At 43.8% G+C, this 17775-nt stretch overlaps 1 protein-coding gene across 2 annotated transcripts in view; it reads left to right on the plus strand.

Annotated features, from left to right (window-relative positions):
- The window catches only part of LOC135114640 (FAD-dependent oxidoreductase domain-containing protein 2-like), a 68747-nt gene extending 52954 nt beyond the window's left edge, over positions 1-15793 (plus strand). For both annotated transcript variants that reach the window (XM_064030439.1, XM_064030438.1), the window contains 10 exons: positions 621-787; positions 1388-1551; positions 2482-2618; positions 6069-6183; positions 6671-6831; positions 8940-9054; positions 10533-10696; positions 12253-12418; positions 13324-13562; positions 15162-15793. In XM_064030439.1, the coding sequence (XP_063886509.1) occupies positions 621-787; positions 1388-1551; positions 2482-2618; positions 6069-6183; positions 6671-6831; positions 8940-9054; positions 10533-10696; positions 12253-12418; positions 13324-13562; positions 15162-15313 (1580 nt within the window). In that variant the 3' untranslated portion in view covers positions 15314-15793. The remainder of the gene's footprint in view (positions 1-620; positions 788-1387; positions 1552-2481; positions 2619-6068; positions 6184-6670; positions 6832-8939; positions 9055-10532; positions 10697-12252; positions 12419-13323; positions 13563-15161) is intronic.
- Positions 15794-17775: the final 1982 nt, after the last annotated feature.

A 17775-nucleotide genomic window follows, 5' to 3' on the forward strand; every position in this document is an offset into this window, starting at 1 on the left:
TATTTATTTAAGTCTGTACTAAAAGGTTTGTTTTCTATGATCAACAATAGCCTATGTTTTTTTCTATTGTAAGGGTAACTTAAACTTTTATACTCTCGCGGGCCTTAAGTAGCTCTTTATGGTATTGACCTTTCACTTACCGCAACTTTAAGAATACGATAATAGATCAAAGAAAATATTGTTAGTAGAAGAATTATTTTAAGAGTTCTAAGTGGAAGAATTACTTTAAGAGGCGTATGTGAGAGAATTATTTTTATATGCGTGTGTGAAGAAATGTTTTAAGAGGTTTATGTAGACCTTAGTTCAGAGAGAGAGAGAGAGAGAGAGAGAGAGAGAGAGAGACCCTTCAGTAATGGATGGATTGCGGTCAGATATTTTTAGCCAAGAAGAATGTGGTAATTAGAAAGAAAGATATTCCATCAGTCTTCCCCTCCTTTCTGTGGCAGCCTTGTCTTCATTCTCCCTCCCTTTTACGTGGTTAATTCTTCTGGGCCTTTGTACGTTCGCTCATTCCACCGTCTCTCTCTCTCCCTCTCTCTCTCTCTCTCTCTCTCTCTCTCTCTCTCTCTCTCTCTCTCTCTCTCTCTCTGGTAATCCCCTTCCTCCGTCACCCCCGCCAGGCAGCTTCTTCTCGGAGTACCCCCGTCACCGGCGCCTCATCAGCATCAACAAGAGATACACGGGAAAGACAAACGCGGAATTCAACCTGAGGCATGACTGGAATTCTCTTCTCTCACACGATCCCTCTCTTCTCTTCAAGCACTTCTCTTCAGAGTTTTTCCCTGAGGTGAGTGGAAGGAATGAGTGGCTTTCGTTGTGTGTGGGTGTGTGTGTGTGTGTGTGTGTGTGTGTGTGTGTGTGGAGAGAGAGAGAGAGAGAGAGAGAGAGAGAGAGAGAGAGAACTTGTATCCTGTTACACGCCTGTACGCCTGTCACTAGCCCTCCCCCTCTTGTCAAATGCTCCTAAACGTTATTCCTGAAAAAGCTCAAGCGATTGGTCAGCGTTTCTTTATATCTTCATACTTATTCTTTTTTGTTGTTTTAGTTACAATCTTCCGTTTCATTATTTCTAATCTTGACTCAAGCGTCCTGTTACTTATTATTTTAGATAAACACGTATTTCATTTTTTTTTCTATTTTGATTCTAGTCTTTTAACAAAATAGTTATGCGTTAAGAAATAATTGTAAACTAAGCTGATATGCTATGGTACATCGGTAATTGAATTTGTAATATTGCTGGCAAATAAACCATAAATTTATTATTATTATTATCATTATTATTATTATTATTATTATTATTATTATTATTATTATTATCTTTCTATTTTTTTCCTAATGTTTCCTGAACTGTGTGACCTAACACCGGCTCCCCGTGTCCCTCCTTCAGGCAGATACAATGGTGCGGTACCTCGGGGAGTTCGCGGGTCGTCTGGGGCTTCGTGTGAAGTACAATACTGTGGTGCAGGAGCTTCAGCGGCACCATGACAGTACGGCCAATCCCAAAGGGCACTTCAGCTTCCGAGACCAGCATGGCAGACGCTACTCCTGCAGGTGTGTGTGTGTGTGTGTGTGTGTGTGTGAGGGTTGGTTCTCCTGTCTGTCTGTCTGCTGTCCACCTGTCTGTCTGTCTATCTGTCTCTGTTCGAAAGATATGCCTCTCAAAATCCTATCAGCGTTTTCCAGCGGCTTGAAGAAAAGGGAGGATCTTGGGCCGAGGGACAATTGATTAGGTTTTGATTAGATTTCGGGTCCGCATACATACCACGAACAGAGACCTCCGCAGATTTCCCCGCGGCAGAAGTCTACGGGGAGATTTGCCGTGTTTCATTAAGTCTACGGTATTCGTTTGCCTGGTTTTGTGTATGTGTTCTTGATCTTGTTCTTTTACTTTAATTCTTCTTTTACTTTTTCTGTTTCTTCTTGTTTTTGTTCTTGTTCTTGTTGTTCTTATTCTTTGTCTTCTTCTTCTTCTTCTTCTTCTTCTTCTTCTTCACACTCACACATATCAAGCTCTACAAGTATCTACACACAAAACCTCGCCTCGTCTTCCTTCAGTATTTCCCCTCCTCCTCCTCCTCCTCCTCCTCCTCCTCCTCCTCCTCCTCCTCCTCCTTTCCCTCTGAGCAAATCCCTTCTTTCCCTGTTCCTATCTCCTCCCCATCCACCTTCTCTTTCTTCTCCCTTTTCTTAGCTCTTACCTCCTCCTCCTCCTCCTTGTTCCTCCCTCCTCCCTATCCGCCTTCTCTCTCATCTCCCCCTTCCTAGATATTACCTCTTCCTCCTTCTTCTTCTCCTCTTCTTCCCCCTCCTCTATTTCTTTTATCCTTCCTATATTTCACCCACCTCCTCCTCATCCTCGTCCTCCACAACCTCTCCTCCACTACCTCCCCTTCACCTTCACCACCACCACCACCACCACCACCACCACCACCACCATCACAACCTTCCTTTCACCGCCTCCTTCGTCGCCTCCTTTTGCAGGACCGTGGTGATGGCGACAGGAATGAGTGTTCCCAGCAAACCCAACTTCCCAGGGGCTCATTACACCTTGGGCTACGAGAAGCTGCCTCTCGAGCCGGCCTTCTACGAGGGGAAGAACGTGCTTATACTTGGCAGGGGTAGGTGTGTGTGTGTGTGTGTGTGTGTGTGTGTGTGTGTGTGTGTGTGTGTGTGTGTGTGTGTGTGTGTGTTCTTTTATTTTTCTACTTCTCCTTGTTTTTGTTCTTGTTCTTGTTCTTGTTCCTCTTGTTCTTGTTCTTGTTCTTGTTCTCTCTCTCTCTCTCTCTCTCTCTCTCTCTCTCTCTCTCTCTCTCTCTCTCTCTCTCTCTCTCTCTCTCTCTCTCTCTCTCTCTCTCTCTCTCTCTCTCTCTCTCTCTCTCTCTCTCTCTCTCTCTCTCTCTCTCTCTCTCTCTCTCTCTCTCTCGGAAATATGCATGCATGAATCCATAAGTGCGTTTTTTTTTCTCTTTTTTTCCTTTTGTGATTTTTTTTTACCTAATCCATATATGCATACGAGTTTTACATGCACGCACACGCGCGCACACACACACACACACACACACACACACACACACACACACACACACACACACACACACACACACACACACGTGGAAGCAGAAGCGGCTCAGATTTCACGCATATGGCGTAAATACTTTTCTGCAGGCACACTATTTTTTTATTTATTTTATTTTATTTTATTTATTTATGTGTGTGTGTGTGTGTGTGTGTGTGTGTGTGTGTGTCATCCCTTCCATCCCTCCATGCCTTCCTCCTGCCTTCCTTTTCATCTCCTTTTCTCCTTCCATCCCTCCCTCCCCTAGTCCCTCAGTCCTTCCTTCCTTTCCTTCCTCCATCAGTCCCCTCCTTCCCTGCCATCTACCCTCCCTCCCTCCCTCCCTGCCTGCCTGCCTCTCGTGGACTCTCTCAAAGGAGGGTATCTCAGGTCACCTTCAACTTTTTCATGTAAAGATTTTCGCTTGCCTTGCACTTTATCGCCGTGAGAGCAGCCTAAGGGAGCACGTGGAGCCCTTCCCCCTCACCCCCCTCACCCATCTCACTCGTGAATTCTCCTCCTCAGCTGGCGAATAAAGTATAGGATAATTAGCTCAGCCTCTCACTGCCAGGATGCGCGACTTTCACCAAGTTTTTCTCCGTTTTTTTTTTTTTAATTTTGAAATGCGTGTTATGGTAGTTTATGAGGAAAAAGGTAATTATATTGTTAAGTGAATAAATTAAAGGATAACTAGTTCGTTTTCACACTTCCTGGCGTGACATTAACTGGCATCTTCACTGTTTTAGAGATTTTGAGGAGCTTGTTATGGTTCACGGTAATGTAGAAGAAGGAGAGAGGGATTATATGGTTGTGAACAAATTAAAGGATAGTTAGTTGATCCTGTTACTGCCACACTAACGCGGCACTAACCAGCGTCTCTATTTTCAACGCTTTATTGATGCGTGTGACGGCGATGCAGAGGGAAGGAATGAGTGATAAGATGGTTAGATTTGTGTTTTCTTTTTTTTAGGAGACTTGCAGAGGAAAGCAAGTAAAAAAGTAATGGTAATAAAAAACGATCATAATACCGCCTCCTCTCAAGAAAAAAAGGGGAAAAAAAAGAAAGAAAAAAGAAAAATTAAAGAAATAAGACCCGAAAGAAATGCCACTACTTTTAATTTGAGATATCTTGATTTTTCTCGCTTTACTTCTTGATCTATTAACGGTTACTGGAAAGCGAAGATATTTTGTTACATTCTCAGCAAGGAAGGGGAAAAATAATGTGTCAACAGCAACAGAAGTGAAGGGATTAATGGGATAACACACAAACAGCTGGACTCATTGCACTAACATCGCCAACTCACTCTGCTCACTCACTAGTTTCATAAGTCAAGCAGTCAACTCTAAAACTCCAGACACTCACGAGAAAGTAATCACGAGAGAGAGAGAGAGAGAGAGAGAGAGAGAGAGAGAGAGAGAGAGAGAGAGAGAGAGAGAGAGAGAGAGAGAGAGAGAGAGAGAGAGAGAGATTAGTGAATGGAGTCTTGCAAAAACAGCTCATGTCATTTTACTAACACACACACACACACACACACACACACACACACACACACACACACACACACACACACACACACACACACACACATACACACCTACACACGTCAGGTAATGTCAGGTAAGGTTTGTGAGAGACTAATAATTCAGGAGGTGGATATTTATATGTATTTTTCTCTTTATTCACTTTCTCGATGGTGTGGGAAACAATCTCTCTCTCTCTCTCTCTCTCTCTCTCTCTCTCTCTCTCTCTCTCTCTCTCTCTCTCTCTCTCTCTCTCTCAAGGTGTCATCATTGAAAGTTGTTTGGCTCGATGATTGCAAAGATTTACAACCCCAACCCCCTTTACCAGTCAACACACACACACACACACACACACACACACACACACACACACACACACACACACACACACACACACACACACACACACACATAAGGTCTGTGTTTGTTATGATGTAATGACAACTCCACTCACTGCACAGCTGCCGCGCCAGACCCATGACTAGTAACACCCCCTCTCTCTCTCTCTCTCTCTCTCTCTCTCTCTCTCTCTCTCTCTCTCTCTCTCACGTGATAGTAATTCTTGTCCCAACTCGCGTCCTCTCATGGGTGAATTTTGAGCACCACTGGATACCTTGAAGGACGCAGCGCCAGGCCAGGGTCGCGCGCGTGTGTGTGTGTGTGTGTGTGTGTGTGTGTGTGTGTCTGTGTGTGTGTGTGATGGTGAAGAGAGGACGGAACACTAGCGAAAGTTTGGGGGGTAAGAGAGAAGAGGATAATCTGTAATGAGGTTATAATAATGAGAAAATGAAAAAAATATAAGGAAAGGGACAGAGAGAGAGAGAGAGAGAGAGAGAGAGAGAGAGAGAGAGAGAGAGAGAGAGAGAGAGAGAGAGAGAGAGAGAGAAAATAGGATTGTAAAGATGGTGAAGAGAGGAAGAAGAGCTAGCGAAGGATGGGATTAAGGAAGAATACGATAGATGGCACTTAAAAAAAAATATATTGATAGAAAAAAATTTTACATATGTTACCAAAAGTTTAATGTGTATGTATCTCCTTTCTCTCTTTATTTTTGGTGTTCTTGTTAAGTACCTGTGTCTTTTCCTTTAGTCCACCTGGTGTGTTGTGATGTGCAGACGTCTTCCTTCTTATTTGTTAATGTCTTCTGTGTTATTTGTTATTGTTGTTCTTTTATTCGTGTTAATGCACCTGTGTTATTCTCCTTTTGTTTTATTTTCTTCGTTAACTGAATGAGTCTCCCCTTTCTTCATCCACTCGGTGCGTTATTGTCCTGTGCATACGTGTCATTCTTATTTACTATTCTTGTTCTTTTATTCGTGTTAATGTACTTGTGTTGTGTTAAGATACCTGTGTTGTTTCCGTTTGTTTTCTTCGTTAATTGAATCTCCCTTTTCTCAGCCCACCCTCGTGTTCTGTAATGTGTATTCCTCTCCTTTCTCTGCCTTCTCTCACTTCTCCCGGCACCTCACTCACTAACTCCTCCTCCTGCCAGGCAACGCGGCCTTCGAGACAGCGGACGCCATCTACGGCAGCACCAATATGGTCCACATGGTGTCCAGGTCCAGGGCGAGGCTCTCCTGGAACACTCACTACGTCGGGGACCTCAGGTGTGTGTGTGTGTGTGTGTGTGTGTGTGTGTGTGTGTGTGCTTATGCTACAGCAACAACAGTAGTTATCCTTGCTCCTCCTCCTCTTCCTCTTTCTTCTCCTCCTCATCCTTCTCTTCCTCCTCTTTTCCCTCTTCCTTCTCTTTTCCTTCCTCCTCTTTCTCCTCTTCCTTTCCTTTCCTCTCTCTCCTCTTCCCTTCCTTTCCTTTCTCGTCCTCCTCTTCCTCCTCTTCCTTCTCCTTTCCTTTCTCCTCCTCCTCCTCCTCCTCCTCCTCCTCCTCCTCCTCCTACTACTACTACTACTACTACTACTACTACTACTACTACTACTACTACTACTACTATCATCAATACCACTACTACTACCACCAACATCGCCACCACTACTACTATCCTACTCCCCTTAACACTGCTATTGTTACTGATACTACACCTTTCACCACCACCACCACCACTATACTCCCTCCTCTCCGTCCTCGCCCCACAGAGCAGTCAACAACGGCCTCCTGGACACCTACCAACTCAAGTCCCTGGATGGCCTGGTGGAAGCCTCGGTGGAAGACATGGTGCTGGAGAAACAGAATGGACTGATCTACGTGCAGTTTCCCTGGGACCAGAAGTCTAAGAACTACCTGCAGGCTAATAATGGTTGGCACTTAGCACGCAGGTGGAAACAAGGGCGGGTGGATAGCAATGTAGTAGGGGAGGAAATAGAGAAGGAAGTTGTAGAGGTTGTAGAGGAAAATGGAGAAGGAAGGAGAGTGAAGAGAGAGTATTGTTAGATGGAAATTATGTTAGATGGAAAATATTAGATGGATGTTAGATGTTAGATGGAAAATGGAGAAGGAAGGAGTGAAGAGAGAGTATTGTTAGATAGAAAGTACACCAGGTATTCGATATATGCGAATTAAAAATATGAGAATTCTATATTATGCGACTAACCTAATTGTGCCAAGTATTCTCGATATGAGAGAAAAATTCACTATTATGCGAGTAGCGGCGGTGGTGCGACTGGCTGGTGATGTGAGGCGGCGAACGATTCCCACTACACCCACTACAGACAGAGCGGTGGGGTGCAAATCTCACCTCGCGTTTTCCTCGCCCCGCACACAACCCACAATTTATTTATTTATTTTTTTTATTTCCTTACAATGTCTTTCCATATTACATCTTTCAATTTATCTTTAATAGTGTGTTTTACTGCTGTTCTAGTGTTTTATTTTTTGTGAAGGTGCCGGAGTAAATCTGTAGAGGGTTCGAAAACGGGTCATAATAACATAAGAAATAAGGGAAGCTGCAAGAAGCGACCAGGCTTACACGTGGCAGTCCCTGTATGAAACACACCTACCTATTTCCATCTGCTATCCCCATCCATAAACTTGTCTAATCTTCTCTTAAAGCTCTCTAGTGTCCTAGCACTAACTACATGATTACTGAGTCCGTTCCACTCATGTACCACTCTATTTGAGAACCAATTTTTTCCTATCTCCTTCCTAAACCTAAATTTTTCAAGCTTGTACCCGTTATTTCTTGTTCTACCCTGGTTGCTGATCCTAAGAATTTTGCTTACATCTCCCTTGTTATAACCCTTATACCACTTACAGACTTCTATCAGGTCCCCTCTTAACCTACGTCTCTCTAAAGAATGTAAATTTAACAGCTTCAACCTCGCCTCGTAAGGAATACTCCTCATACGTAAAGAATCGTGGGACATAACACCCTATAATTAACGGGATGATGGGTTCAGTATATGCGAATTCCCATAATGCGAGCTTTTCACGTAACGTAACCCTCGCGTATCACGAATACACGGTTTAACTGAGGGGGAAGTAAGACATGATGGAAACAAGAGAGGGAGGGAGGAAAGCAATCGTGTGGGAGGGAAGAGAGAAGGAGGAAAGCGAGGTTGTAAGAGAAAATAGAGAAGTAAGGAGAGGAAAGGGAATGTATTGTTAAATGGAAAGTAACTGAGAGGAAAGTAAGACATGGTGGAAACGAGGGAGGGATGGTAGCTGTGTTGTAGAGGAAATAGAGAAGGAAGGAGGAAAGGGATGGTATTGGTAGGAGGAAAGGAGCCGAGGAGCAAGGAGGGAAGGAAAGTAAGCAATGTTTTAGGAGGAAAGGATGATAGGTGGAAGTAGCTAAGCATGTTTTGTAGAGGGACTGTCACGTGTAGGCCTGATGGCTTCTTGCAGCTTCCCTTATTTCCTTGTGTTGTTATAAAAGAGAGAGTACTGGGAAATGAAAAGCAGTTGAGATAGGGTTAGAGAAAGAAAGAGAAGAAAAGAGACTCTAAGGTGAAAATAAGGAAGAACAGGGGATAAAAAGGGAGAGTTCTGTAGTGTTAACTGCTGACGCCCTTTGAACTGTAAACTTTTAAACTCTTGGCGCGCGTCTGGTGGTTCCAATATTAGTCACATGATATTTTCCAGATAACCCCACTACTTAAATACGTTCATATCTGCATTTTTTTTCTTTCTCTTTTATATATTTTCACTGTATCAGAGAATGAGTACCCCCCTTAACCCTTTCACTACTAGATATTCCCCCATAATCCCTTACAACTTATCAGACGCTTATTTTTGTATTAAAGCACGTTAAATATTCATGTAGCATAGAAGATACAAAAAAAAACAATCCTTTATTTTCTCTTTAATCTATCTGTCCATGCCATTCACATTCTCATACTGTTCTAAATGTTGAACCTATACGGCCTCAGTAGTAAACTAAGAATGTGATGTCTGTCCACTTCGCAGGCAAGGAGAGGAAACTTATAAAAGAAAACCACTTCGATAATTTTTGTCTTCGTGAGGGTTATGATATTGTCCTTCGCTGTCTGGGCTTCAAATTTGACTTCTCCATCTTCAGCAAGTAAGTGTGTGTGTGTGTGTGTGTGTGTGTGTGTGTGTGTGTGTGTGTGTGTGTAGGAATTGTATTATTTTGCTTTCTCATTTTTATACCGTTTTTTTTTCTATACTTATTTTTCTGATGTCGTTTTTTTTTATGTATTTCTTTTTTGATTTTTTTTGTTAATTCCTTCTTTTCTTATTCTTCCTTTTTTTCTTTCCTGACCTTAATTATTTTCTATTCTTCTTTCTTACATTTGTTCGAATTTCCTTCCTTTCATTTTCTTCCTTCCTTATTTTCTTTCCTTCCTTCCTTCCTTCCTTCCTTCCTTCCATCCTTCCTTCCTTCCTTCCTTTGTCTCTTCCATGCACAGGCAAACCTTTTGTTCTCCTTCCCTCCCATCCACCACCTGTCTCTCTCAGTCCCTCCCTTTGAACCTCCGCTATCCCCCCTCCCCTCCCCTCTCTCTCTCTCTCTCTCTCTCTCTCTCTCTCTCTCTCTCTCTCTCTCTCTCTCTCTCTCTCTCTCTCTCTCTCTCTGGACCGTATTCTGAAACATTTCCACGCCGCATCTCCACTACATTTAAAAGGCTCTAGTTAAAGTCACACGGGTTTTTAAGGATGTTTTTTTTTACAGATCCAGTAACAGATTAACGAGATTTCTACATTATTAACGGGAAAAACACTCTTGAGAACCCTGTGAAAACTCTGTGGCCTTTGAAAACAGACACGGTAAGAAAGCCAAGCGTTTCTGAATACGAGTCTATCTTAACACTACTTTCCCCTTCCTTCCCATCTTTAACTAGCTAGTCTCCAGGTGTGCGCTGAAGCCTGTCAGGTGAGGCGCCGCGGAGCCCACCTGAAGCCCCGTAAGATGCCTGCAGGTGTGGGTGGGGCGGCCGCCAGATGTGCTAATGATTGTGTAGGTGTGCGGCATTCCTCAGTCGTGATGGGATGTTACGCTTTCTGGATGGAATATAAATGTAATGTTGTGTAGATATATGAGTATGTAAAGTATCTGTTGAATTGTCTATCTACCTACCTATCTATCTATCTGTTTATTTATCTGCCTATCTATCTGTTTATATATCTCTCTTTGTATGTGTGTGTGTGTGTGTGTGTGTGTGTGTGTGTGTTTTAGAGGTGTAAAGAGTTAAAAGGAACACAGCTACTAGTGTACATGGTGTGGGCGTAAGTTTAAGATAGACAATGTAGTGATGCTCATAATGAATATTCCATTTTAATATAAAGAAGGGAAACAAAATTCACGAGAAATTATTGTGTATGCTTGTTTGCTGAGGTGTGTGAGAGAGAGAGAGAGAGAGAGAGAGAGAGAGAGAGAGAGAGAGAGAGAGAGAGAGAGAGAGAGAGAGAGAGAGAGAGAGAGAGAGAGAGAGAAATAACAGTAACAACTTAACTTTCTTCTCCTCCCTCTCCCTCCCCAACTGTTCCTCCCTCTCCCCTCTCCCTCCCCCTCCCCCTCTCCCTCTCCCTCTCTCACAGCTCCACCCTGCCCGGCACCTCCGCCAAGAAGTCCAAATACCCTGCGGTCAAGCACACATACGAGGCTCAGAGTGTACCCGGTCTCTATTTTGCTGGCACCGCTACTCACTCCCTTGACTACCGCAGATCCGCCGGAGGGTTCATCCACGGCTTCAGATACACAGGTGAGAGGTGAGGTAAAGGAGTAAGGGGGTAAGGTAATGGGAGTATTATGGGAGTACTGTTGAGGCAAAGGAAGGCGAGTGAAAGTATTCAGGTAGAAGCGTGAAGAAGGGAGGAGAAGGAAAGGGGAAGAAAGAAAAGAGGGAAAAAGGATTGAAAAGATGTTGAAAGGGAATTTTCTTGTATTGGTGAAGAAACGTGAAGAAGGATGTGAGGAGATAAAAGGTGAAAAAAAGAGAGAAGGATCGACGGTAAAGAGAGCAGGCAATTAAATGGAGAGTATCAGTGAGAAAATGTGAGTGAAGAGGAAAACTGAAAGAAGAATAAGAGTGAAAAAGATTGATTCACTGAAAAGGGAACGTAGAGTTAACGAAGGATGAGAGTAAGTATGAAGATGATAGCACGCAGAATAATGCCAAAAAGATGAAAAACAAGACGGAAATAAGTGAATAGGTTAGAAAAGAGCTTAGAGAGAGAGAAACCAACGAAGAGAGGAAGCTAGGTCAGGGAGGAGGATGGGACGTGAGCAGAATAAAATAAAACGAGGAGAAAAGAATGAAAAATGTGGATAGAGAAGAATGACAGCGGAAGAAGCGACGAAGGAGAAGCATAAGGAAAAGACGAGGATAGCACGTCACCAGAATAACAAGAAAGAAGACAAAGAATAGAGGAATGGAGAGGTCAGTGAAGAGAGAAGAGTGAATGGAAGAATAATTTATTGAGGTTAAGAGTAAAGAGGATGGGGGAGAACAGGACGTGAGCAGAAGAGGAAAAGGAAAGAAATGAGGACGGAAAATTGAGGATAGAAGGAAAGTTTACAGCGGGACAAATGCAGCCTTTGTAGTGAATGGAAGGATAATTAATGGAGCGAGTAAAGAAGAGGAGGAGAGGACGTGAGGAGAATAAGAGGGGGAGAAAATAAAATAAAAAGATGCGGATATAAGGGCAGTTTACCGAAGGATATAGAATAATCTGAAAAAAACCCTGCGCCGCAACTCCACTATTTTCAAAAGGCTCTAGTTGAAGTTACACAGGTTTCCAAGGGTGTTGCAATGATTCTAGTGACAGGCTAATGATATTTCTACATCATTAGCAGGAGAAACACTCTTGATAACCCGGCTAATCTTCTCTGTGGCCTTTGAAAACAGTCGTGGTGAGAGAGCAAACCGTTTCAGAACACGGTACTTTCAATATACTCTAGTTGAAGTTACATTGGTTTTCAAAGGTGTTTTTATGGTTCTAGTGACAGATTAACAAGATTTTTACATTACTAACAGCAAAAACACTCTAGAGAACCCTGCTAATCATCTCTGCGGCCTTCGAAATTAGCTGTAGTGAAATAGCAAAGGGTTTCAGAATACACTACTTGCAAAAGACTGTAATTGAAGCTACACGGGTTTTTAAGGATGCTCTTATGGTTCTATTGACATATTAACAAGATTTTTACATTATTAACAGGAGAAACACCCTTGAGAACCCAGGACACGGACACCAGTAATCAGCCTTTACAACCTCACTACCTCACTATAAGCTTCTCCCCTCCTTCCACCACTTACAGTCCGCGCTCTTCACCGCCTGCTGGAGTGGCGGCTGGAGGGGCGTCGCTGGCCTGTCACCTCCTACGCCATCCGGGACCTGCTCAATGTGTTGTTGAAGAGGATGAACGAAGCATCGGGGCCCTACCAGATGTTTGGGGAGCTGGCTGATGTGGTGCTGCTGAGAGAGTGAGTATGTTGTGCTTGCTGTGCTGGGGTACTGAAGCGTGGAGTCCAGCGAGTGTTGTGTTGCTTGTGTGCGTCTGCTTGTATTGAGAGAGAGAGAGAGAGAGAGAGAGAGAGAGAGAGAGAGAGAGAGAGAGAGAGAGAGAGAGAGAGAGAGAGAGAGAGGTGTAAATATTTGTTTGTTGTAATAATGATTCTGTTGTTTTTCTCTCTCTCCCTCTGTATATATGTGTGTGTGTGTGTGTGTGTGTGTGTGTGTGTGTGTGTGTGTGTGTGCGGTGCCTTTTGTAACACACGGGCGGCAATACCTACAATAATGTGCCGGCATAAGCTTAGCAATGCATGAGAGTCAACAGCCTGAGTGGGGGTTGTGAGAGACGAGGAGGGCGGGGAGGGAATATCTTGCCACGCGCTGCACTTCTGGCCCCATCCTTCCCCAACCAGCCTCATCCAGCCCCCATCCAGCCTCATCCAGCCTCTGTTCGTTCTCTATCTAGTTCCTCTTTATCCCCAGTAAGTCCTAACCAGTTTCATTCAACCACTATTTGATTCCATAAAGTCCCATTAGCCCCTATCCACTTTCATTCAGCCCCATCCATCTCTATCCACTCCGTATTTGATTATATAAAGTTCTAACCACGCTTATCCAGCCCTATCTAGTTTCTATCCACCCCCTATTTAGTGATGAAATTTTAACCGTTCCTATCCAGTCCTATCCAACGCCATCCGTCCCCGTCCAGCCTCGTCTAGCCTTATTTTGCTCGAGGCGGCCTCCTCTCACGTTACTCAGCCCCTCTAATCTATACCATTTTGTCCCAGGCAGCCTAAAACAATTGCATATTCTCTCTCTCTCTCTCTCTCTCTCTCTCTCTCTCTCTCTCTCTCTCTCTCTCTCTCTCTCTCTGTAGCGGGAAGACCAGGTTTGAGTTGCTGGAGGAGTTCCCGGTGCATCTGTTGGCGCAGCTGGAGGACCTGACTGGGCGCGAGGCAGGGGAGGTGGTGGTGATGCTGATGGAGTACGGGCCGGACTTCTCGGGGCCTGAAAAAGACACCTTCAGAATGGACAGGTCTACAGGAGATCCCCTCGAGGCACACCGCTCCAATTTCCTCCACCCCGTCTTGTACTACTACAAAAGGGTTCCCACAGGTGCGCTACTAAGTAATAAAGGGTGGCTGGTACCTTGGGGATATTTGGTACATTATAAATTAATTACCAATCACTCTGAGACATCTTCACTTGTTCCATAGCCACGTCCAACCTTCAAACTGGGTATAGAAGTTGCAAAATCTATTCTTTTTAATCCTTTACTTTTGTGTAGATGCTTGTAAAGATTTCATGCTTTGCTTCTGGTGTTCTTAATTGTTTCGTGTCCCAGTGAAAGGGTTAGATAAGAATGTTCGTACCTGGCTAATCTGTCGCTGGTTTTCAGGTATCAGTGCAGTGTTTGTGGGAAGAGAGGAGAGTTGCAGGTTCAGATATTTTAGTACCTGATTAATTTGACGTCTGGTTATGAAATGTTAACGGAATGTAGGAGAGAATTTTCATGCTTGGTCAATCTATCACTGGTTTTAAGATGTCGGTGGAGCGTTTGTGTAAAGAGAGGACAGCTTCAGGTTCAGAAAGTTAAGGATATCTTAGAAATTTCAGTACTTAGTTAATCTGGCACTGGGCATAAGATGATAAAGAGGTATGTACCGTAGGTGAGGTAAGAGAGTTGCCGGTACAGGTACAGGTACAAGGCCATGAGTTTTACCTATACAGAGGCCAAGGTACACACAGCACAAGGGTCATCACTGTTACGTGTGATAGGCTGACAATGGGTTCTGCATCTGTAGAAAAAAACACCTATGGTAATCTGACTAATCATTGTGCCACCTCTAAAAATAGCTCTTATGGGAGAACGAAGAAAGAATAGAAGCCAATAAGCCGTACTGATAAGTCCACAATTTATATCTATCACCGATAACCTTAAACGATAGCGAAACAGATATTGCTGATAACATCTTCGATACTCAAATGTTAATGTTCTTTTTTATGAGTCCCTCGGCCTATCATGTGGACATCTGCCCTCTCATATCAGTAAGGGTTGGTGTCCTCTGCTTCCTTCCTGTGTGTGTTCTAATTGCTGACCGCTTGCGAGACCTCTCAAAGATGGCAGTATGTTTATCAGTATTTTCCTGCATCTGGTGTGGCCTCAGGGTGGGAGTAGGTACGGGGCAGTGAACAGTCTCATTATGAAGAAGGGGGGTAAACCAGTGTATGTCGTCGGGCCTTGCCGTGGATGTGTGAGAGAGGTGTGCGGTGCCTTGCCTGGGCCACCCCGTGTGGGATTGCTGGCCTGATATATGGATAAGTAGTTTTATTCTTTTATGTAAGATGGCAGCTGGTCTAGGGCAACAAAAAGTTATAAAAATACGTTTACTAGGGACAAGGATAATTCAAAAGCGTAAAGATGAAGATGTCAAGACACTGACGGTGATGATGACGATGGCAGTTATTCTCCCATGGGTAAAGACGATGGCAGTAATGACGACACCTCCCCAAGTGTAACGATGGTGATAAGTGACGATAACGACGATTCTCCCAACCATAATCTTAAATAAGTCACACATTTACTGGAACAATGATAATGGCAATGATAATAATGATAACAATGACAACTCCTCCAACAAACAACTTTAAGACACACATTTACTAGCAATCTGGTAATAACGATGGTGGTGACGATAATACTTGTCGTTACAGAGGCGGAGATGATGATGAAGTGGGACAAGACTATCCTGCCCAAACCCGAGCGCATCCACCACGTGCTTGAGGACTTCCTGACACTGTGGACGTCCCAGCAGAGTCACATCCTCCCGCTGAGACGCTTCCTGGAATACGTCACGGGGGAATGATCTGCGCCACCACTACGCCCACACCTGCCTCTCCCACGCCCTCACTAATGGACTCGCGCCTCAAATGTGTGGGTGGGAGTCTGGACTGAGCATCTGGCCCTCCAGCAGCGTGCCACTCCACCCCCCAGACGACCTCAGCGGCACTCCAGACTTATCGTTACGTGACAGAGCGGCGTCCGTGCTTCCTGCCACTTCGCCCAGGCCTTCTACAGGTTCTCTCGCCTCTGCTACTTCATGATTCGCCGTTGAGTTAAAGTCTTTTCCTTATCCTTCTCCTTTTTCTCTTCCTCCTCCTCCTTCTTCTGCTTCTTATTGTCCTGCTCCTCCTCCTCCTCCTCCTCCTCCTCCTCCTCCTCCTCCTCCTCCTCCTCCTCCTCCTCCTCCTCCTGCTTCTCGTTCTCTTCCTCGTATGGTGCCTGATGACGCGCCGTGACTGTGTGTGGGTGTTTCTGGTGGAAGTATCTCTCTCTCTCTCTCTCCTCTCTCTCTCTCTCTCTCTCTCTCTTCTCTCTCTCTCTCTCTCTCTCTCTCTCTCTCCTCTCTCTTACCTCCTCTAGCGGGCTGGCGGGCTAACGTGCTCACACACACACACACACACACACACACACACACACACACACACACACACACACACACATGTAACATATATGCAGTATCATATGATAAGAGAGAGAGAGAGAGAGAGAGAGAGAGAGAGAGAGAGGAGAGAGAGAGAGAGAGAGAGAGAGAGAGAGAGAGAGAGAGAGAGAGAGAGAGAGAGAGGCGTCTGGAGGAGTGACGGTGTAATCTGAATGGTACTGGAATCCGTCACTAACGAAGACGTGTTGATATTTTTACTTCCTGAATTAATCAACTAATGGGTGTGCTGTAATGTGATGCAACTTTTTTTCTCAGTTTTCCCTGGTAGTTACTTAATTAACGGATGTATTAAGTGTGTATTACTCTGTTACTTTACTAATACTCTACTACTGGACACAAATAATCTATGCATACGTATGTATATATATGATTTGAAAATAAAGGGAATAAACATTTTTTGTATAGTTTTTAGTGGGAACGTGTCATCATCATCTCCCCATGGTGGTGAAATGAACGAAGTAATTTATGTGTATAAGTTTGTTTATGTCTGTATTGTCTTCTCGTGTGTCTTTTTTTTTTTTTCGTTTGCCATTTTCGTTCAGCATTATCGTCATTATCATTTATTACTGTCATCACCAAAACCTCACCAACCTCCTTGTCCATCTTCCTAATGACACGCTACCTATGCCCTATAAGACACCTCTTATTACCCCACACATCATCACCCTACCTATAACACTCTCCCTATTGTATCACCCTTATACCCTATCTCTTGTCCTCCTCACGGCCCTTCTTTTAACACCTCCCCTTAGCTTTTCTTAATTCCTCTTCTTTGTAGCTTCCGCATTTTCTTTTACCCTTTATCCTTTCCAAAGATTCCTAGCTTCTCTTGACTTATTCTTTCTTCACAGGCCTTTTTTTAATACGCCTCTTTAGTATTTTTTCCTTAATTCCTCTTATTTTCTTGTTTACAACTTGTTATTTCTCCCCGAACCTTTCTCAACAACCTATTTTTTTATTTCTGATCCCTCACAATTCCTCCTTTATCCTTTCTTTTTCATATTTCCCTTGTATTTCTTCTACTTGCTGCTCTCTCTCCTCTCTCTCTCTCTCTCTCTCTCTCTCTCTCTCTCTCTCTCTCTCTCTCTCTCTCTCTCTCTCTCTCCTCTCTCTTTATCTTTTTACCGCCTGTCCTTGCAGCTTCCTCTTTCTGAGCTTGAATATAATAATAAGTGAATATAGTAACACCATCTTTATTTATTTATTTATTTATTTATTTATTTATTTCATTTATTTATTTTTTGACAAATAAGTGTCGGCATCTGAAATCCAAAACCGGTGAGAAATAAAGGGATTTGTGTTTTTTTTTTCATTTGTTATAATACTCGGCTGACGAAGACAAATGAAATAAATCAATAAATAAATAGATAAAAAAAAAAAGACAATCAAGTAAATAAACAAATGAGAGAATAAATAAATCAGAACCGCCACAAATATACTTCCTCTTCAATTTTCGCTGCAGTACATCCTTTCCTCACACTCCCCCATCCTTGCAGCCCCTCCCCTCCTCCTCCTCCTCTTCCTTCTCCTCCTCCTCCAAAGTGCCGCATCCCAGTGACTGACCTTCGTGTTTTGAGTCTCCGCCGAATGCTCCGCGACGGCATGCTACTCTTGGCGCCGTCCCGCTGTCCACGCCCACGCGCCAGACGGCCAGACACGCCCCCCGCAGCCCGCCACGCCCCTCGCCGCCCGGAGGAAGCACAGAAGCAAGGAATGTGGGGAAAAGAGAATGGAGTATAAAGACAAGATTTAATATTAAAGTATTCGCCATGTTTTGTTCATGGCGTTTCTAAAAGTGGGTTTTTTGAGTTGTGTGTGTGTGT

This window comes from Scylla paramamosain, chromosome 28 (genome assembly GCF_035594125.1).
Source record: "Scylla paramamosain isolate STU-SP2022 chromosome 28, ASM3559412v1, whole genome shotgun sequence".
Classification (NCBI taxonomy): domain Eukaryota; kingdom Metazoa; phylum Arthropoda; class Malacostraca; order Decapoda; family Portunidae; genus Scylla; species Scylla paramamosain.